We start from the raw sequence: 18554 nt of genomic DNA on the forward strand, positions 1-18554 counted from the left end.
TAGATGCTGGCCGCTATGAATCGCTTTTGACGCTGTTTGCGTGGTCCCATAATAAAATCGCGCAAATCAGCACCATCTTTAAGTAAAGACAAGTGTTGCTTAATTTCAGCCAGTGTGGATGATCCTAGCCATTCGAGGCAGAGTTTCCCTACACTGTATGCTATTACTATCCCTGGATGTTGTCTCTGGGAGTATCTAGGGTCTTGTCTGGTCATTTTTAACCCCTGTGTTTTGTTCAGGAATCTATCTTGACAGTTGTTTGTGTCAGTAGGCCAGATTAACCACTTTTTCCAATCAGGATGTGTTCTGTTAAAATGTAAAATTTTAGGTACGTCTATCTCAATATCTGTTGTTGCATTTTCAGGTATTGGCTTCGGAATAGACGGTTTGTTTAGGTCTTTAATCTTAGCTAGGCCAAGACAGGATGTTTGGTGAATTGTGTCATTTAAAAACATCATTTGTTCTGGTATCATGCAGGTTCTGAATAGTGCTTCTAGGCCTTGTACCTGCCAATCTTTCGTACCCCAAATGGTTTTTGTTTCAATGTTATTTTTCCAATAATCAAAACCAAATGTCATCATTTTTTCATAAAATGCTTCTGAATATATTAATTTAGTATTTGTCAGCATTGTTTTTAATCCTGTTTTATCTAACAGTTTGTAATAAAAGTTTCTGCATCACTGGTGTTAAACCCTGAGAAGTACTTGAATTTCTCAAAGAATGTTTTAGAACTGCTTTTAGGTGGTGTAGCACAATGTTCCCATTGATTATACTTAAAAACATTTCTAGGCTGTGCAGATTTATGCAAATAATGATCGCCATAATGTGTATAACAGAACAACTGTTCATAACTAGACGAACCTTGTAAATAATCATGTTCTGTGAATCTAGCTGACATTACTAAATCAGACATCATGTCATTAATACTGTTAAAGTCCCAATCATCAGAGAATGTACTAGGTTTTACAAAGTCACTTAAGGAAACCTTCAGTTGATGAGGATACTTCAGGATCTCGACCGGACCATAGATCTCATAGTCAGTTTTTTCCCATACTACCCCACTGGGTATTGGAATGGCTGTGACATTTACTGTTGACAGTTCTCTTTTCTTCACGTGGGATGATCTGTGTGGTTTGAGGACTAGGTTGATGTTCTGACTTGCTGTGTCCATTGTACTATATTTTCCCTCAATGAATTTTCCCAAACAAAGTACCATGATGAGCCAAAGCAGGAGGAAAAATACACCTAGACCGAACCAGAACTCTAACCAAGGGGAAATAAGGTAGATTTCCTTCAGTTGATGAAAGAGTTCCGTTGCTTTTTCTTTAAAAGCCTTTTATATTTCTGGCATCACTTCGGGGTTGCTTTGATCCTTGGAAAAGTTGTCGAAGTCGATGAAATAACCAGAGGCAGTTCTGTCAATTGTTGGGATTGTTCTTTCAATCTGTCTTTCGGTAGCACTTTCTGATGCCACATTATTGTAGACTGGTGTTTCTTGACGAACTGTTTGAATCTGCTCCTTCACTCGTTTTTCTCCCCTTTCTATCTTTCACCTTTCTGCACCTCTGCTCTTTTGTGCCTTATTTCTGCCCATTTTCCCTTTCTCTCCCTCTGCTCCTTCACTCGTTTTCACTCGTTTTTTTACCCTTTCTATCTTTCACCTTTCAGCTCTTTTCTGCATCTCTGCTCTTTTGTCCCTTATTTCTGCTTATTTTCCCTTTTTTCTTTATCCCTTCTTTCCTCCCTTTACCATTCCCCGCCGCTGCTGCCCCCGCGGCCCCTCCCCCCCAGCACGACTGGCCCAATCCAGCTCCCCTCCCCGCCTCCCAGCTGTCCAGCCCTCCCCGACCCCTACTTAATGGCGGCCACTGCGCGGCCGCGGGCTGCGGGCGCGCCGCTGGTGCACCGAAGGCGCGTCAAAGGCAAGCACGTCCGCGCCCGTCTGCGACCCGTCCGCAACCAGCACCAGGAACCCTGGACCTCCGCCCGCCAACGCTACGACCCAGCAGCACTCCACGCACTCAACCCAGGCTGCAACAACAACTGCAAGCTAGCATCACCAGCCGACACCCATAGACCCTTCAGCAGTCACCGCTGCCGGCACACCTGCAGCACCGCCAAGAACACGGATCCAGCACAACCCGCCCACAAGAACACAACCGAACCGAAGACCCTGCGATGCATCCTCCTCAACGTCCGATCCCTCCACAAACACGCAAAAGAAATCTGGGACCTCCTCGACAGCACCACCCCAGACGTAGCATTCTTCACCGAAACCTGGACCAACACCACCTCGGGACCGGACATCGCCATCGCCATCCCCCAAGGATACAAGATCTCCAGGAAGGACCGCCCCATCCACCCAGGAGGAGGAATCGCCATCGTCCACAAATCCAGCCTCCGCCTGAGCACACTCCCTGACGAGTCCACAGAACTGATGGAACACCTTCGCTTCAAGATACTGGCCAGCCCCACCGCCGCCCTCCGAGGAACCCTCATCTACCGACCCCCTGGACCCCGCGGACCCTTCGCCAACTCCATCACGGACATTATCTCCCCGAAGGTCATCCCATCCACCAACTACACCCTGCTGGGAGACCTCAACTTCCACCTCGACAATCAACTGGACCCCAACACCACATCCCTCCTGAACAACCTCCACAACATTGGACTCTGCCAGATCGTGACCGAGCCCACGCACTCAGCAGGACACACCCTCGACCCCCTCTTCACTACAGGAAACTCCATCACCTTCAGCCACACCACCAAACTCCCATGGACCGACCATCGTTGCGTCCACTTCACCTTCAGAACACCCACCATCCACAGACACCAGCACCTGCTTCCACAAAGAAACTGGACCAAAATCATCGATGACCAGCTCACCTCCTCACTCAACAACTCCACCCCAACCATCACGGAAAACGACGACCCCAACACCGCAGCCCGAACCCTGCATAGATGGATCTCGGACAGCACCAACACCATAGCCCCCCTCAAGAAAAACTATACCCGTGCCATGAAAGCCAGATGGTTTACCACCGAACTTCGAGAGTCCAGGCGCACATGCCGCCGCCTTGAAAAGGCCTGGAGAAACACCAAATCCACAGAAGCCCACAACAACTTCAGAGCCGCCACCAACGCCCACCATCAACTCATCAGAGAAACGAGGAAAAAAGCGATTGAAGACAGAATCTCCACCCACGCACACAACAGCAAAGAACTCTTCAGCATCATCAAGGAGTTCGCCCAACCCACCAGCGAGTCTACCGACATCCCTCCTCACAAGACATCTGCGACAAACTCAGCATCTTTTTCCACCACAAAATCAAGAGCATCTACGACAATTTCGATGAAGACAACCAACACACTGAACCCTCACCAACCACCCCCGACACCCGGAAACCAGCGATTGATGACTGGACAGCCCTCACCACCGAAGACACACTGAAGACAATGAAGTCAATCCACTCAGGGGCCCCCAAGGACCCCTGCCCCCACCACATCTTCAACAGAGCCGCCAACACCGTCGCACCCATGCTCCGCCAAACCATCAACCGCTCCCTGGTGACCGCCTCGTTCCCTGACAACTGGAAACACGCCGAGGTCAACCCCCTCCTAAAGAAACCCTCAGCGGACCCCACCGACCTCAAAAACTACAGACCCATCTCCCTGCTCCCGTTCCCAGCGAAAGTCATCGAGAAAGCCATCAACAGCCAACTCGCCATATTCATTGAAGAACACAACATCCTCGACTCCTCCCAATCCGGCTTCAGAAAAAACCACAGTACGGAAACCGCCCTCCTCGCCGCAACAGACGACAACCGCACTTTACTGGACAAAGGAGAAACAGTAGCCCTCATCCTTCTCGACCTATCAGCGGCGTTCGACACAGTCTCCGACCGCACCCTAATACGCAGACTCTACGATGCAGGAATCCAGGACAAGGCCCTCGACTGGATCTGCTCCTTCCTCTCCGGCAGGACGCAGCGGGTCAGACTCCGTCCTTTCCTCTCGGACCCCACACCGATCACCTGCGGAGTCCCCCAGGGCTCCTTACTCAGCCCGACGCTCTTCAACGTCTACATGGCTCCACTTGCCCCCATCGACAGAACCTACGGACTCAACATTGTGTCATATGCAGACGACACCCAGCTCATCCTCTCCCTATCCAACGAGCCCAACACCGCCAGACGCAACTTTCGAGAAGGCATGGAAGCCGTCGCCAAATGGATGAAAAACAGCTGCCTTCAACTAAACACCCACAAAACAGAAGTACTCATCATGGGCCCAAACCCCGACGCCTGGAGCGACACCTGGTGGCCCACCGCCCTCGGAAACCCGCCAACCCCCACAGACCACGCACGCAACCTGGGAATCATCCTGGACTCCGAGCTCAAAATGGACCGCCAGATCAACTCTGTCTCATCTTCCTGCTTCCACACCCTCCGCCTCCTTCGTAAGACCTTCAAATGGATCCCCCTCGAACACCGAAAGACAGTCACTCACGCCCTGGTCACCAGCAGACTCGACTACGGCAACGCACTCTACGCCGGAATAAACAAAAACCTCATCCGCAAGCTACAGAACATCCAGAACGCCGCCGCAAGACTGGTCCTCAACCTGCCAAAACACTGCCACATCTCCCAGCACCTGCGCACACTCCACTGGCTCCCCGTCGAGGCGAGAATCACCTTTAAGATGCTCACCCACGCACACAAGGCCCTCCACGGCACCGGACCAGCATACCTGAACAGCCGACTCAAATTCCACGCACCCCAAAGGACCCTACGATCAGCCCAGCTTTCCTACGCCGTGGTCCCCCGCACCAGAAAGACCAGATCGGGAGGCTGCTCCTTCTCCTTCCTCGCGGCCAAAGCATGGAACGCCCTTCCGCTCCACCTCAGACAGACAACATCGCTCCCCATCTTCGCAAGAAACCTCAAAACCTGGCTCTTCGACAGACCCCCTCCTTGATGGAATGGAACCTGCACCTCCACACCCCCCCCCACCCCTAGCGCCTTGAGACCCTTACGGGTGAGTAGTCGCGCTTTAACAAACTCCTGATTGAATCTGTGTCTCAAGAGGCACGAGTTCCATGGCATTATTGCATAGTCCTTCTCTGTGCACTGCAGGCTGATCGAATGTGATTAGTCTTTCAGTTTGAACCTCTTGGATTGTTGCAAGTTTGGGTATTCTGTTGTTTCTTGGGAGTCCACTGGGCCTACTGTTGATTATAGGCCACATGCTTGTGGTTTTACCAGGTCGATAGATACAACTCTGGTCTCCTTTTTACCAGCAAGGGGCGGTAGTACTACTGATCTTGTTCCGGTGACTGCCAAGACAGGTACTGCTTTTCTGTAAGAAGGCCCAAATTCCTTCTTCACCGCTATTTTTTCTCTGACTAGATCCCCAATCTTTGGAATCCAGACAGGCCTTGCTGGGGCTGTTGCTTGTGGTGCCTCGTCAGTGGTATCTGGCTGTTGCTTTAACTTTATGTTGCTTAAGGATTTTCTTGTTTCATTCAAGTCCTGTAAAACAGCCAAACGATCTTTGATGTCAAAGTCTGTTTTCTTATCTTGTACCACTGATACTTGACTATCTAAGTCCTGAATTCTCATTCTAATTCCGAACAATAGTTCGTATGGGCTGAAACCTTTTAGAGAATTTCTTGGCAAGTTATTAAGACTGGTTTGGACACTTATTAAATGTTTGACCCACCCAGCGCCTGAACCTAATACCTTCGCTGTTATAGATCGCTTTATGTCCCGGTTTTTTCTTTCTACCACACTATTCCCTTCGGGGTGTGACGGACAAGAATACCGCAACCCAATTCCCATGCTGGCCATGGCCTCCTTATAAGCTCGAGAGCTAAAAGCAGGACCCTGGTCAGAATGGAACATGGCAATTGCGTATGTGCCGATAAAGACTCGCAGATCTTTCTTATAACCGTTCTGGCATCAGCCGAGCGCTGGAGGCCACATTTTTTTTAAAGTGTTTTTAGCCTTAAGTATTAATAGGACGCAGGATGGGATGTAGACAGCGTTACGCTGTTTCTGATTGGTAGCCGGTAGCGTAGTTCACTACTGCGATCCCTGTTGCAGTTTTCACAGTTGTTTGCATATATTTGGTGTTGCACACTCATTCCCGGCTACCAGTATACTGATTGTAATTCAGTCAGGGATTCCTTGATCATTCTGTGCCTAGGACCCAAACCCATGTGTGCGTCTGCTATTAAAAATATTATCCTGTTCATGTTTGGAATTACCCTATCCCCCACTCCAGGGATTCGAGCAAAAGGAACGGAGTTTGCATCGATTATGTATGCATAATTGAGTGGATAGTTCACGGGTAGTGCTGCACAGTCGCCTTTTATGGTCGTTTTAACTGCCAGCATGGTTTCCCCATCTATGTATTTTTCTGCACGCTTTTTGTGGCTACGGAAGCCGTTTTAGTTGCTTCCGCTGTGGCTGTATTAGCCAATGAATTCCCTGCAACGTGAACGCCATCACGTTGTAGACTCTGTGCGTGTATCAAGTGAGTCTTTTGTAGTTCTTTCTGTAAAAGAGCTACCTGTTTCCAGAGCAATTTATGCTTTATTGTGGCACCTGTGTCATCTTTGTAATCGTTTTCAATCCAGCTCTGCAACTTATTATTGTAAGAGTTGACGCAAAAATGAGAATCGCACACGATTAGTGTCTGGAATTCACGTTCTGCATTTTCAAGCGCCATCTTTAAAGATCTGATTTCAGCTCTCTGAGCCGAACAGTTTCTTACTGATTCAGTTTTTGTTATTTTCGGTCTGAATTTACCGCACAGCCAACAACCTTTAACAATCGCACAGGCTGCATCATAGGATTTGCTCTCTACGTTGAAATGTTGTACAAATCTATCTGTATAGATTATACAGGCGTACTGTGGGAGAGGCAGGAGTTCGATTGGCAGAGGATATTCTTCTTCATATTCTAAATCAATCAGTTCTTCGAATTGCGGGGTGAAATAGTATTTCACATCTTCCGCTCCTAGAGAATCTATACACTGTATCCATTTCGGATCCAGTGACACTGTAGGCAGGTTTACTGGGCTGAATAGCGCCTCGAAGGCGGATTCCGCTGTGAGGATATTAATCCTTATGCCGTGTGCTAGTTCTCGTTCATTTGCAAATGCAATTTGCACTGCTTTCACAGTATTTTCTGTGTGACTGAATATCTTTTCTGCTTGTGTATACAAGTGAGATTTAATTGAAATTGGTACCTTTTCTCCCTCATTAGAGGTCAGGTACGTGAATCTGCATCTTCCTGGGATGACTCGGATTACAAGATCGCGTGTGTTGTCACGTGTATCTAATTTTGTTTTAGCTAACATGTCTGTTTGCAGTGATCTCAAAATTTCTGTGTGTTTTTGAGTCCAATTGATTTGTTTAAAATCAGGTTTAATTAGTTCGTAGAGAGGTTTAACACTCTCTGCGTAATTTAGAATGTATGTTCTTCCGAAATTACGAAAACCTAGAATGGATTGTAAATTCTTCAGCGTTTTTGGAGCTTGGAGTACAGCGCACTTCTCTAAGAAGTTGTCCGCTAGGCTTTTTCCTTCACTTGATAATTCGTATCCTAAGAATAGTACTGTCAGATGGGCAATTCGGGACTTTTTAAAGTTGAATTTGTAACCCTCTGCTGCGAACCCAAGTATAATGGTGTTCACTCTTTTCAAGTGAGTATCCAAGTCGTCGTCTGTGAGATAGATATCATCTACGTAAGATAATGCCTCATCATCATATATTTGTAGTAACTCTGTTACTCTAGCTGAGAATAGTCCTGGGGTGTTCTTGAACCCTTGTGGGAGCCTACAGAAATTTTTCTGAGACCCCATTACGGAGAAAGCAGTCAAATACCTGCTTTCTGGTGCAATGTTTTGACAAAAGAATCCATTAGATATGTCTAATGTCGTTTTATATTTTTTCCTAACTATGTTGTTCATTAGTGCAGCACTATGCGAATTTTGTACTGCAAAAGTTCACAGAGACTCTCCTGAGGCGGAAAGCCGGGAGTGTGGAAAGGGAACTACTCGCTATTTTTTAAAATTGTATACTGTGATTTTAAACTTACTCTTGACCCAGGCAACCACCCTTAGCACACCGAGCAGCTGATCGAATTGCTGTCTCGGTTGTAAACGCTTGTTTACCGCCGCCATCACCTCGCTCGAGGGAGTCACCAGGCACGCCCACCTCGGCTGGCCACACCCCCTCTGACGCCAGAGCACCCACTATTTAACATGAGTCAATACCGGAAGCGCAGCGGGTGCGCCGGTGGCGCGCCGAAGGCGCGCTTAAGGCAAGCTCGTCTGCGCTCGTCCGCGCCGAGGCAGCGCCAGAAGCCAGACTCCATGCCTCGCGCCTAAGCGGGAAACCTTCATACTCTAGAACTGAGCTACTTAAGTTACGACACCACAGCCAAGGATGCGATAGCTTCAACCCCTCCCTCATAAATTCTCCCCAAGTATGCTCATGTGGGTTCTCCCTCCCGATCCCCCACCGGCAAGTCCCCCTTGCCACAACTGAGAGCCCAACAATCAATATCGGCCACTTGAATGTCCGATCCATGCCAAAACACCACGCTGAAATATCCGACTTGGTCTCTAACCATGCCCTGGACATATTATTTCTAACTGAGACGTGGCTGCATGATGACATGGACTCAGTACTGAACCTGGCAACCCCTACTGGCTACACAACCCACACCCTCAACAGAAACTCCAGAGGTGGTGGTATTGCCGTGATGACCAAAACAAATTTTACATGCCAACTAACTAAAACTGACATTTTAGATAGCGAATGTACACGCTACAACATTAAAATCAACCCTCAGTTCAGCTTGGTAGGCTTTCTGATCTATAGACCCCCAGGAAATGATGGCAAATTCATCGCCTCACTCCTTGAGAACCTATGTTCCCAGATTACTGATACCGCCAACTTCACTATAATTGGAGATCTGAACATCCATTTTGATCAGACGGGAGACTCTAAAATTAACACACTATTAGCGGACCTGGGGGCTCTACAACTAGACCAACTCATAAAGGGCCCTACTCACACAGGTGGGCATCTCCTGGACCCCATCTTTTCGAATATCACCAATGCACGGGTCGAAATTCCCATCCCCATGACCTGGACTGATCATTATTTTGTTTCCATGTCAATTCCCTGCAAAAACATCCTGCTAAATGCTCCCTCCCAGCAGGTCCGGAAAAGACCCTGGAGGAAGCTCCGTCTTGAGGACTTCCACGGTCTCCTCACTATGTGTCCTCCCCAACCTAGTGAAAACCCTGACCGTGATTACGACCAATTCTGCAATTGGATCAGCCAAGCCCTGGATAATCTGATCCCCACTAAATGGATCAAAGCACGTACACATGAATCCAGTCCATGGTATAACAAAGAACTTGCAGCACTAAAAAAGGAATGCAAAAAAGCGGAAAGATGCTGGAGGAAAAACTATGATCCCGCCCTTAAGATTCTATATACAAAATCCCAAAAAACCTACCATCGTAGTATATGCAAGACCAGGGCAATCTACTACGCCACGGAGATCAAAAATAGCCACAACGCATCAAAAACCGTCTTTAAAATTCTTAAAGAATTGAGCACCAAAAAAACAACGGCTAACCTAAACTCCTCACCTACGCTATGTGACAATCTGGCCTCTCATTTCCTAGAAAAAATCCGTAAAATATACAGCACCTTTCCCCCCACCCCAGAACTCACCCCAGCTGATGATCTTAACATACCCAACCTCGCTAGTATCCCGTCCCTTAGTCAAGAAGACTTTTCGAAAATCTGCAACAAAATCAAATCCGGCTCTCCAGCAGACCCCCTCAAACCTGAAATTTTCCGAGAAGCAGACGAAATCATTCTAGGCCCTCTGCGAGGGATCATCAACAAATCCTTCTCCACTGGCATAATCCCCTCCAAGTGGAAACAGGCCCGGATATCACCTATCATCAAGAAGCCTACTCCTGACCCCAATAAACCCGAAAACTTTAGACCTATATCCCTCCTCCCTTGGCCAGCCAAGGTAGCAGAAGCCCATGTAAACAACATCTTGACCAATCATCTGACATCTAATAACATCTTAGACTGGTCTCAACATGGCTTCCGGGCTGGCCACAGCACTGAGACAGCTCTACTAAGTGTGACTGAACACCTCCGCACCATTCTAGACTCTGGTGGAACGGCAGCACTGATTCTTCTAGATCTCAGTGCTGCCTTCGACACGGTGTCACACGAGGTCCTGCTGTTCAGGCTAAAAGAGATCGGGGTAACAGGGTTAGCCCTTGAATGGTTCAGAGACTTCCTCTCGGGCTGGTCCTTTCGAGTCTCCACCCCCCCCCCCATCTCTCCAGGGAATGCCCCATTGAACAGGGCGTACCCCAGGGCTCGGCTCTTAGCCCTACCCTGTTCAATGTGTATGTTCAGCCCCTGGCTGAAGTAGCCAGAAGACACGGATTATCGCTTGTATCCTACGCTGACGATACTCAGCTGGTGGTGGCACTAATCGATGATAGTGGACCCAGTACCCAAAAATTCAAACGCACCCTCGTGGACATCACAGAATGGATGACAGCGAACTACCTTCAGCTCAATGCCGGAAAAACTGAGGTGTTGGTAGTAGGAAAAAACACTAAAGCTTGGGGGGACAACTGGTGGCCAGCAGACCTAGGACAGCCACCGGAACCCAAGGACTGTGTAAAAAACCTGGGAGTCTGGGTAGACTCTGCCCTTAAATTTATTCAGCACACAAAAAAAGTTGCAGCTACCTGCTTCGGCATTCTAAGAAATCTCAGACCCATCCTTGGATTCTTTGACAACCAAACCCGTCAGACGATAGTACAGGCAGCCATTCTCTCCAGATTGGATTATGCCAATTCCCTCCTCCTAGGGACCAACGTAGCTGAAAAAACTAGACTCCAACGAGTACAGAACGCTGCCGCCAGGGCACTGGTAGGCATCCCCCGCCATGCATCCGTAACCAGTACTCTCACTAAACTCCACTGGCTCCCAATGGAGAAACGAATTCATTTCAAAACAATGTGCCTAGCTTTTAAAATTCTAAAAATGGCTTCTCCACCCATGCTCAGCCCCCTCCTGTCTAACTACGTTCCCCGACGCACGTTGCGCTCAGGACAAAATCTGGCAACAGTACCGCGTATCAAACTATCCAGGATGGGCGGCCGTTCCTTCAGGTACTTGGCCGCAAAGCTCTGGAACGACCTCCCTGACTCTATCAGAGGGATACAGGACCTGAAGTCCTTTAGGAAAGCGATAAAAACTCACCTCTTCTGCTAGTCTCTTTCCTTCTCCTGACCCCTCCCTCTGATCAGGTCTCTTACAGGAAGCGCCGGGACGCCCCTTGGCTGGGGCAGCTGTTGCGCTATACAAGCCCATTTAACATTAACATTAACATTAACATGCATTAAGGTGTCTGTAGTCCAAAACTAGACGATATGAATTGTCTGGCTTGGAGACAGGAAACAAAGGATTGTTTATTTGAGAGGTGCATGTTTCAATCACCCCCTGATATTCAAGTTGATCTAAAATCTCCCTGACTTGTTTTTTAGCTTCTTGCTTAATGGGATACTGCAGTTGGGCAGATGGTTCACTTTTTAATTGGATTTTGTGAGGAGGTGAGTCCTCATCCCATCCTACATGATTTTTATATAATGCCGGTGCCTGGGCCACTGCCCATTTCCTTGCATAAGTATATTTTTTGTGAATCGGAATGTGATTCGGCGACCCTGACAAACTCTGGGGGCCAATCTTTTTCAGGTAACAGAATATCATAGCCTTTTGAGAGTTTGTCCCAAAATAGACCCTTTATTTTCCTAGTCTTATCACCCTCTATACGCAATGTTATTTTGTATATCTTATGGGGCTCGCTAAGTCTGGTGTCGGCAGTTTCAACCTGAATGTATTCATTCGTGTCCACTGTCTCCAGATGACTCATCAAGATCTTGCGGGCTATACTGATTTCTGCTGCACTGTCTAACATTGTCTGTGCCCACTCCCCGTTTTTCAACTGTGTCCTCAGTATTCTCGGCATGGTTGATTACTCTAATACTGGCTACCTTCTTTTTTTGGAAATTGAGATTTTTTACTCTGAGCAGGTTCCTTGTCTTTGGACTTGGCGTGCTCTCCTGGGTCTGACCGTCCTCTTCTTTCCGATTTCTGCGAAAAAGATCGAGAGGGACGTGTATCAATACTTTGATATCTATCAGGTTTTTTCAAATTATCCCTATTTCTAAGGTTATATCTTTTCTCAGAGGGCTCCCTCTGGGGAGACTGGTGTTCTCGAGTCGGAGTTCTTTCCCTCCGTCGAGGAGACCTTCCTCTGGGCTGGAAAACTTTTTCCTTGGGAGTGGATTGTTTATTTCCATCCCAGCTCTTTTTAGGAGTGTTTGAATTATTTTTAATAAATAATTTTTCAGGATTTTCGAGCAGTTGGGGCTTTACTGGTTTCCCACCCAAGCTGTCTCTACCTAATTCTTCATAGCATTTCTCTATGATTCTGGCAAGCTCAATTGGCTGATCTGTTATATCTGTTTCCTTCAACTTCTGGCGGATCGCCACAGATGCTGCTTCTCCTTTTATGTTGGCTAATAATATAGCCGAGACCTGCTTGAAGTCTTTCAGTAATTTCATACCAAGAGTTAAAGCAGGTTCTGGACCGTATTCATTTTGAATATGTCTTAGTACATCTGGTATTACCGCCATAGACGGAACACCATGTGTTTTTGTGTAAATGGAAGCAAAGACTGTACCCCAAGTGTCACAGTCCTCCACGTATGGTGCGATTCCCATAGGAAGGCAGATTGTCAAGATTATGTGCTTCTCAATAGGGGTAGTATCCGGAAATACTGCCTCTATTTGAGTGATTTTCTGTGCTAACCAGAAAGGAATTTGTTCCCGTTTTATGGGTGTTTTACCAAGACATGACTGTATGTTCTGTGGTGTAATTTTATTAGTGTTCCCCTGATGAGGGGTCAGCTGTGGTACATTAGCAGCTGGTTGGACTGTAGCAGTCCGCATTACATATTGGACTAATTGCCTATGTATTTTAATTAATGTTTTTAGCTGTACTAACAGCTCTTCTTTTGACATTTTTGCAATGTCCGGGTGTGGTGTGTAGCTGGCTACAACCGGCCACGTTGCTCCTGGTCTACCTAGTGGACCGAGCCTGGTAATATGATCATTATGTTTTAGGGCGCCATTAAACCAGAGCAGGTACTCTTGGAATTTTAGTGGGATTTCAGTCTCCTCGAAAGGAGCGTACTCATCTGGAGGTTCCTCTATTTTGTAATAGTGAAACTCTTTTGTTCTAGCGTTTGCCGCTGGAAAGTTTATCCATGAATAGAATACCTCTGTCTGCCGATATTCGTGTGCCTCTATCACGAAAACTACTGTACCACCTTGTGGTGTCAGTCCGTTTTCTATAAGTTTTAACGTTATAGATTTTCTTAAATGTGCCGGGATGAATATTGCACCCGGTTCAGTAGTCCTGTCGGGACCCTGCTGAGTCGCATCAGCTGCGGCCCTAGTGGTTCCGTTTTCTCCTGGCATTGTATAAATGCAAGGTTTGCAGAGCAGGTCTCCAAGGAGACAAAGATTAGGTGCACAATATTTTGGAACACTGTATCCTTCAACGTTGAATAAACCAGAGCTTTACATAGGAATCTCTTCCTACTGAGTTCGGGCGGATTTTAACCTTTCACCCACTCCAGACGTCTATTGGAGTATTAACGGGAGAAAGGGGTCTGTGTGAAATATGCACGACTGAGTTACTCTAACGTCTTGCGTTAGTTTAGCGCCTTACCAAACGTTTGGGCGCCATGTAGTGTAGTTCCTTTTTTCCCAATAGGCCCCGCGCATTGGAATAACATAAACAGTAGTATCGACGTAGAAGTGCGGATCTTCCAGGCCTCTACTGACTATGCTAAACTTAATTGGGTTTGTTACCAACTAGCTCAGAGGTCACTGAAAACTTTCTTCTCTGAATAGGAAGTGATCAGCTTCCTTGGTACAGACAAGAAGGGATTCAGTTTTCCAACAACCGTGCAACATGACAACTTTGCTCCTCAGATCAAGAGTCAATCTCTAGGCTCGTGTGAACAATAGACAGTTATTTTACTCAGTCAGTGGCTGTGCAGTTTACTTTCACAATATGTAGAGAATAGAGAGACAGGCGTTTTCAATAAAGGGTAACATTTATTGAACAGCCTTTCTTCTCGTACAAGAGAAATGAATTGCCACAATTGCAAGACTTGTTATTATAAAAAGTACGTACAGTAAGATAAGTATTGCGAAATAATACTGTAAAAGCATTGATATGGTTTCTTAGCCGTACAATGGTTTGAAAGTGAATAAAACCTATATACATTCATATATACATTAGGCTAAAATACTCAACTGGTGCTTCTAACTACGCCTACCCCAGTGTACCTGACCTAAGCCTAATACTTGGGAGGGGAGTAAGTGAGTAGCTTTAAGTTAAGTTGGTTTTGCCAAGGTTTGCTTCAAGAATTCTCTCTAAGGGTTTAGTCAACACCATACCTCTGGAATAGAATGATGGAGGTCTGGTATCTCCTTCAGGGGGTCGATATCCCAGTCACCCGCAAGGGTAGACTAGAAACGCCGGAGCTGGATTTCTCTGCAGGAGAAAAGACAGCGTCTCTCTCAGCGCGTCGAGGAGGAGGAGGAGGGGCAGCGTCCGCGGGCAGCTTGCATCTGCTGGGCTCTTGCAGGGGGACGGCTGTTCAGCTCCTAAGTTCACCACACCATCGTTCGCTAGTTAGCAGCGATAGCAGTAGCGATAGCAGCTATGGTATCATCAGCATAACAGCAACTTCAGCAGCAGCGAGACAGCGTTTGCTTAAGGCAACGTTGGTAATATTTATACCTGAAAGGTGCCTTGTTTGACGTAAGTTTTTGGACATAAGACGTCAATAAAGATGTCACTAGGAAGTGATCGTCTATCGGTGCTCATTAGAGTTCTATTACTAATCAAAACATAGCAAGCGGGGATTTCCAGGTTGCTGAGTTTTTATCTTGTTGAAGAACTCGGAGTGTTAATCTAGGAATCTTAGATAGTAACTTCTGCTATGTCATTGCACTAATTGGTTGCAAAGGAAGTGGCAGAGAAAGCGATTCTGAAATGTGGCTCTGTTCGTGTGAGGCCAGAGACGAGTTTCTGAATATTGCACTTGAAGTGTTATGCCAATATAGGGAATAAATGGATTTATAGCTGTATAGGGGCATAAGGTCACAGTATCGATCAGGGTCCTAGATTAGAACACTACACCGCTCCATGCGACAGCTGCAGCGGCGACACTCTTGTTCAGAGATGAGACGACAGCGGCTCCGCCGGCAGCACGCTTCTCCGTGGTTGCGGGTCGGTTTTCTTGATGCGGTGCAATGCGTCAGCTACAGCGGCTACATCCTTGTTCAGAGATGCGGCGGCTGCAACGGCGACATGCTTCTTCTTCGGTGCGAGACGCTTTTCTCGATGCGGTGCAATGTGCCAGCAACAGCGGTGACACCCTTGTTCAGAGATGCGACGGCAGCGGCTGTGACGGCGACACGCTTCTTCTTCTTCGGTGCAAAATACTTCTCTCGATGTGGTGCAATGCGTCAGCTACAGCGACGACACCCTTGTTCAGAGATGCGACGGCAGCAGCTGCGACACGCTTCTTCCTCTTGAGTCGCGCTTCCAGCTCCTTGCGACACGCAGTCCCTCAGAAGGCCCAAAACAGCTGCAGGCACTTCCAAAGAACTCTTGGGGAGCTGGGGGTTGAAGGCTGTTGTCCCTGAGACTTCAGCAGGAGGCAAGCTCTTCTCTCAAGCCCTTGGAGATCCTTCACAAGTTGAATAAAGTGCACACAAAGTTCCTTCTCCTTTCTTTGGCAATCAGGCAACCACTGCAGGCCAATCCCCCAAGCAGCATTTCAGCTTAGCACTCTCCTCAGTTTCTTCAGGTTCCTCTCCTCAGCAAAGGTTTCTTCTTGTAGTCCAAAGGTGATCTAATTTCTTGGGATCAGAGTCCCAATATTTATACCCCCAAATCCTTTGTCCTCTGAGGGCAGAGGGGCGTTTGTTCAGTCCAACCCAGTTCTGGAGCACTCTCTTTACATGACTCCTTCTCTCATTTCACAGTGCAGGGCAGAGACATCAGACAACCCACAGGGGGTGGAGCCGGCATTGTGGAAGGCAAGCACAGACCTATTCAGGTCCCAGGTGCAACTCCTCCCACCCATCTAGATGCAGACCTCTCTGTTCATCACTGGGCTGACTCATCCTATCTCCTGGAATCCCCCAGCCCTGTCCCTCAAACTCCAGACAAGGAATACACAACCTAGCTGAGGCAGGCTTGTAAAGTTAGACAAGAAAATACCTACTTTCTAAAAGTGGTATTTTCAAACGCAGAATGTTAAAACCTACTTCACTAAAATATGTATTTTATCATTCTGAGTTCAGGCATACTGAACTCAAAATTCTACCATGTTCCCTGAGTCAGTTAGGATTATAAAAAGTAATAATCTAACTGCACATTCTGGCCTATGGTGAACAAGTAGCCTTGCAATAGTGAAAAACGAAAATGGCTGTAATTCACTATTAGGACATGCCACACACACCAGGGCATGTCCTACCTTATACTTACAATGCACCCTGCCCATGGGCCTACCATATGGGTGTCTGATATGCAGAAAAGGGAAGGTTTAGGGACTGGCAAGTGGGTGCACTTTCCCAGTCAGCATGGCAGTACCAGACTGCACACGGGCTTTGCAGTGGCAGACCTGAGACACACTTTTACAGGCTGCTTCTGTGGGTGGCACAAACAGTGCTGCAAGGCCACTAGCAGCATTTGGTTTACAAGCCCTGGGCACACTCAGTGCATTGCACTAGGGTCTGACAAGTAAAACAAATCAGCTAATCGTGGAGTCACTAATCCATACATTCAGTTATAATAGGGAGAGCATATGCACTTTAGCACTGATCAGCAGTGGTAAAGTGCCCAGAGTCATAAAACAGCCAACAACAGGTCAGAAGAAACAGAGGAGGAAGGCAAAAAGTTCAGGGATGACCCTGCAAAAAGGGCCAAGTCCAACAGTTCTGCAACTAACAACCTATTGAAACTCCCAAATCTATATCATGACCACTAAACTAGATAATAGTAAAGTTTGAGAATGGTTACATGAAAGTAAAATAGACCTTATTATGAAGGTAAACTAATGTTTTAAGTACAAAAGCAAAATTAAACAATTTGAACATATTCATCAAAGGAGAAGAACTGAATGTCGGAAATCCAGTGGTGCAAAGGATTGACTTATTACTTTATTCTTAGCATTATAGGACAGATATTCATCAGAAAGAAAGACAATCAACATATTTTTCGCCCCGTAACGGCGCACAAGCGCGGGGCCTTTTCAAGGCTGAAACATATACACAGAATAAAAGGTAACCTCACATAAATCATAAAATTAAAGAAATGAAAATACTTAAAGTAATGTGTCCGCAGCAAACATGAGAATGCTCATATCCTAAAATCGAACATTGTATCACTTATATAATCTGTGTAAAAGAATTAAATGTGAGTAACAATCTATGCAACCTATGTCGTAGGAGTACCCACATTTTTGCTTGTGAGGCTTACTGCCGTTTATATTCAAAGTAATATACCTCATCAAGTGTTGTTACCTACAAGAATCATTACGGGAAGGCAACCTGATGCCTTCTATACTCCAGTATACACAAGACAATAATCAAAAGAAATAATTAAGCAGAAACAAGTAAAGTAGGCCCTGTAGCAAAGAGCTATTTAAGGGTATGGGTACCTTCAAGGACAAGTAGGATCAGCAGTTGTGTTGGAATAGTAAGTATTTAATGTGTATATTTCGTTGTAGAGTAGGTATGTGGTCTGGGGGGGGGCATATAACACAAAGATCATTGTCAAGCCAGTGATGTGATTTTTGTTTTGTTTTACTTTTGTTCAGTAATTAATATTTCTTCCTAAATGGCAGCAGACAATCATGAATAAAATCTTACTGATCTCTCCTTCCAATCCAGGCTTAGGAATGCTGATAGAAGTTCGTGTTTCTGATTCTATCTTTCTCTTGGTTTCGCTTTTCTTACCAATTATGAATCTGCAAAGATGGAAAACATTTCAGATTATGCTTAATATTTTGAGTTAGACACATTTCATACATTTTTCTCATGACATGCTTAATGCCGAAGGATAGAGAGTCCTCTCTCATTCAAGTCCACCATAACTAAGAACTTAATCAGACAGGTCATCCATATTGGTAGAAGAGGAACCATTTTGCTTTCACAATCTGAGTTCCAGGTGCAAGGTTTTGCACACAAAAAGTAATAAATCATATTACTGATAACTGAATTATTATTTTTATTCAGCTTTTACTATTTGATCATCTACTCTGCTAGTGTGCAAGAACTTTTTTTTAAGCAAAATGTTAGGCCATGGCCAGCAGCACACTGGAATAGAAGAAAA

At 46.3% G+C, this 18554-nt stretch overlaps 1 protein-coding gene across 2 annotated transcripts in view; it reads right to left on the reverse strand.

Moving 5' to 3' along the window:
* The window catches only part of ASCC1 (activating signal cointegrator 1 complex subunit 1), an 831979-nt gene that overhangs the window by 644410 nt on the left and 169015 nt on the right, over positions 1-18554 (reverse strand). For both annotated transcript variants that reach the window (XM_086922272.1, XM_086922273.1), the window contains exon 4: positions 18092-18189. In XM_086922272.1, the coding sequence (XP_086778398.1) occupies positions 18092-18189 (98 nt within the window). The remainder of the gene's footprint in view (positions 1-18091; positions 18190-18554) is intronic.

This window comes from Lissotriton vulgaris, chromosome 5 (genome assembly GCF_964263255.1).
Source record: "Lissotriton vulgaris chromosome 5, aLisVul1.2, whole genome shotgun sequence".
Taxonomy (NCBI): domain Eukaryota; kingdom Metazoa; phylum Chordata; class Amphibia; order Caudata; family Salamandridae; genus Lissotriton; species Lissotriton vulgaris.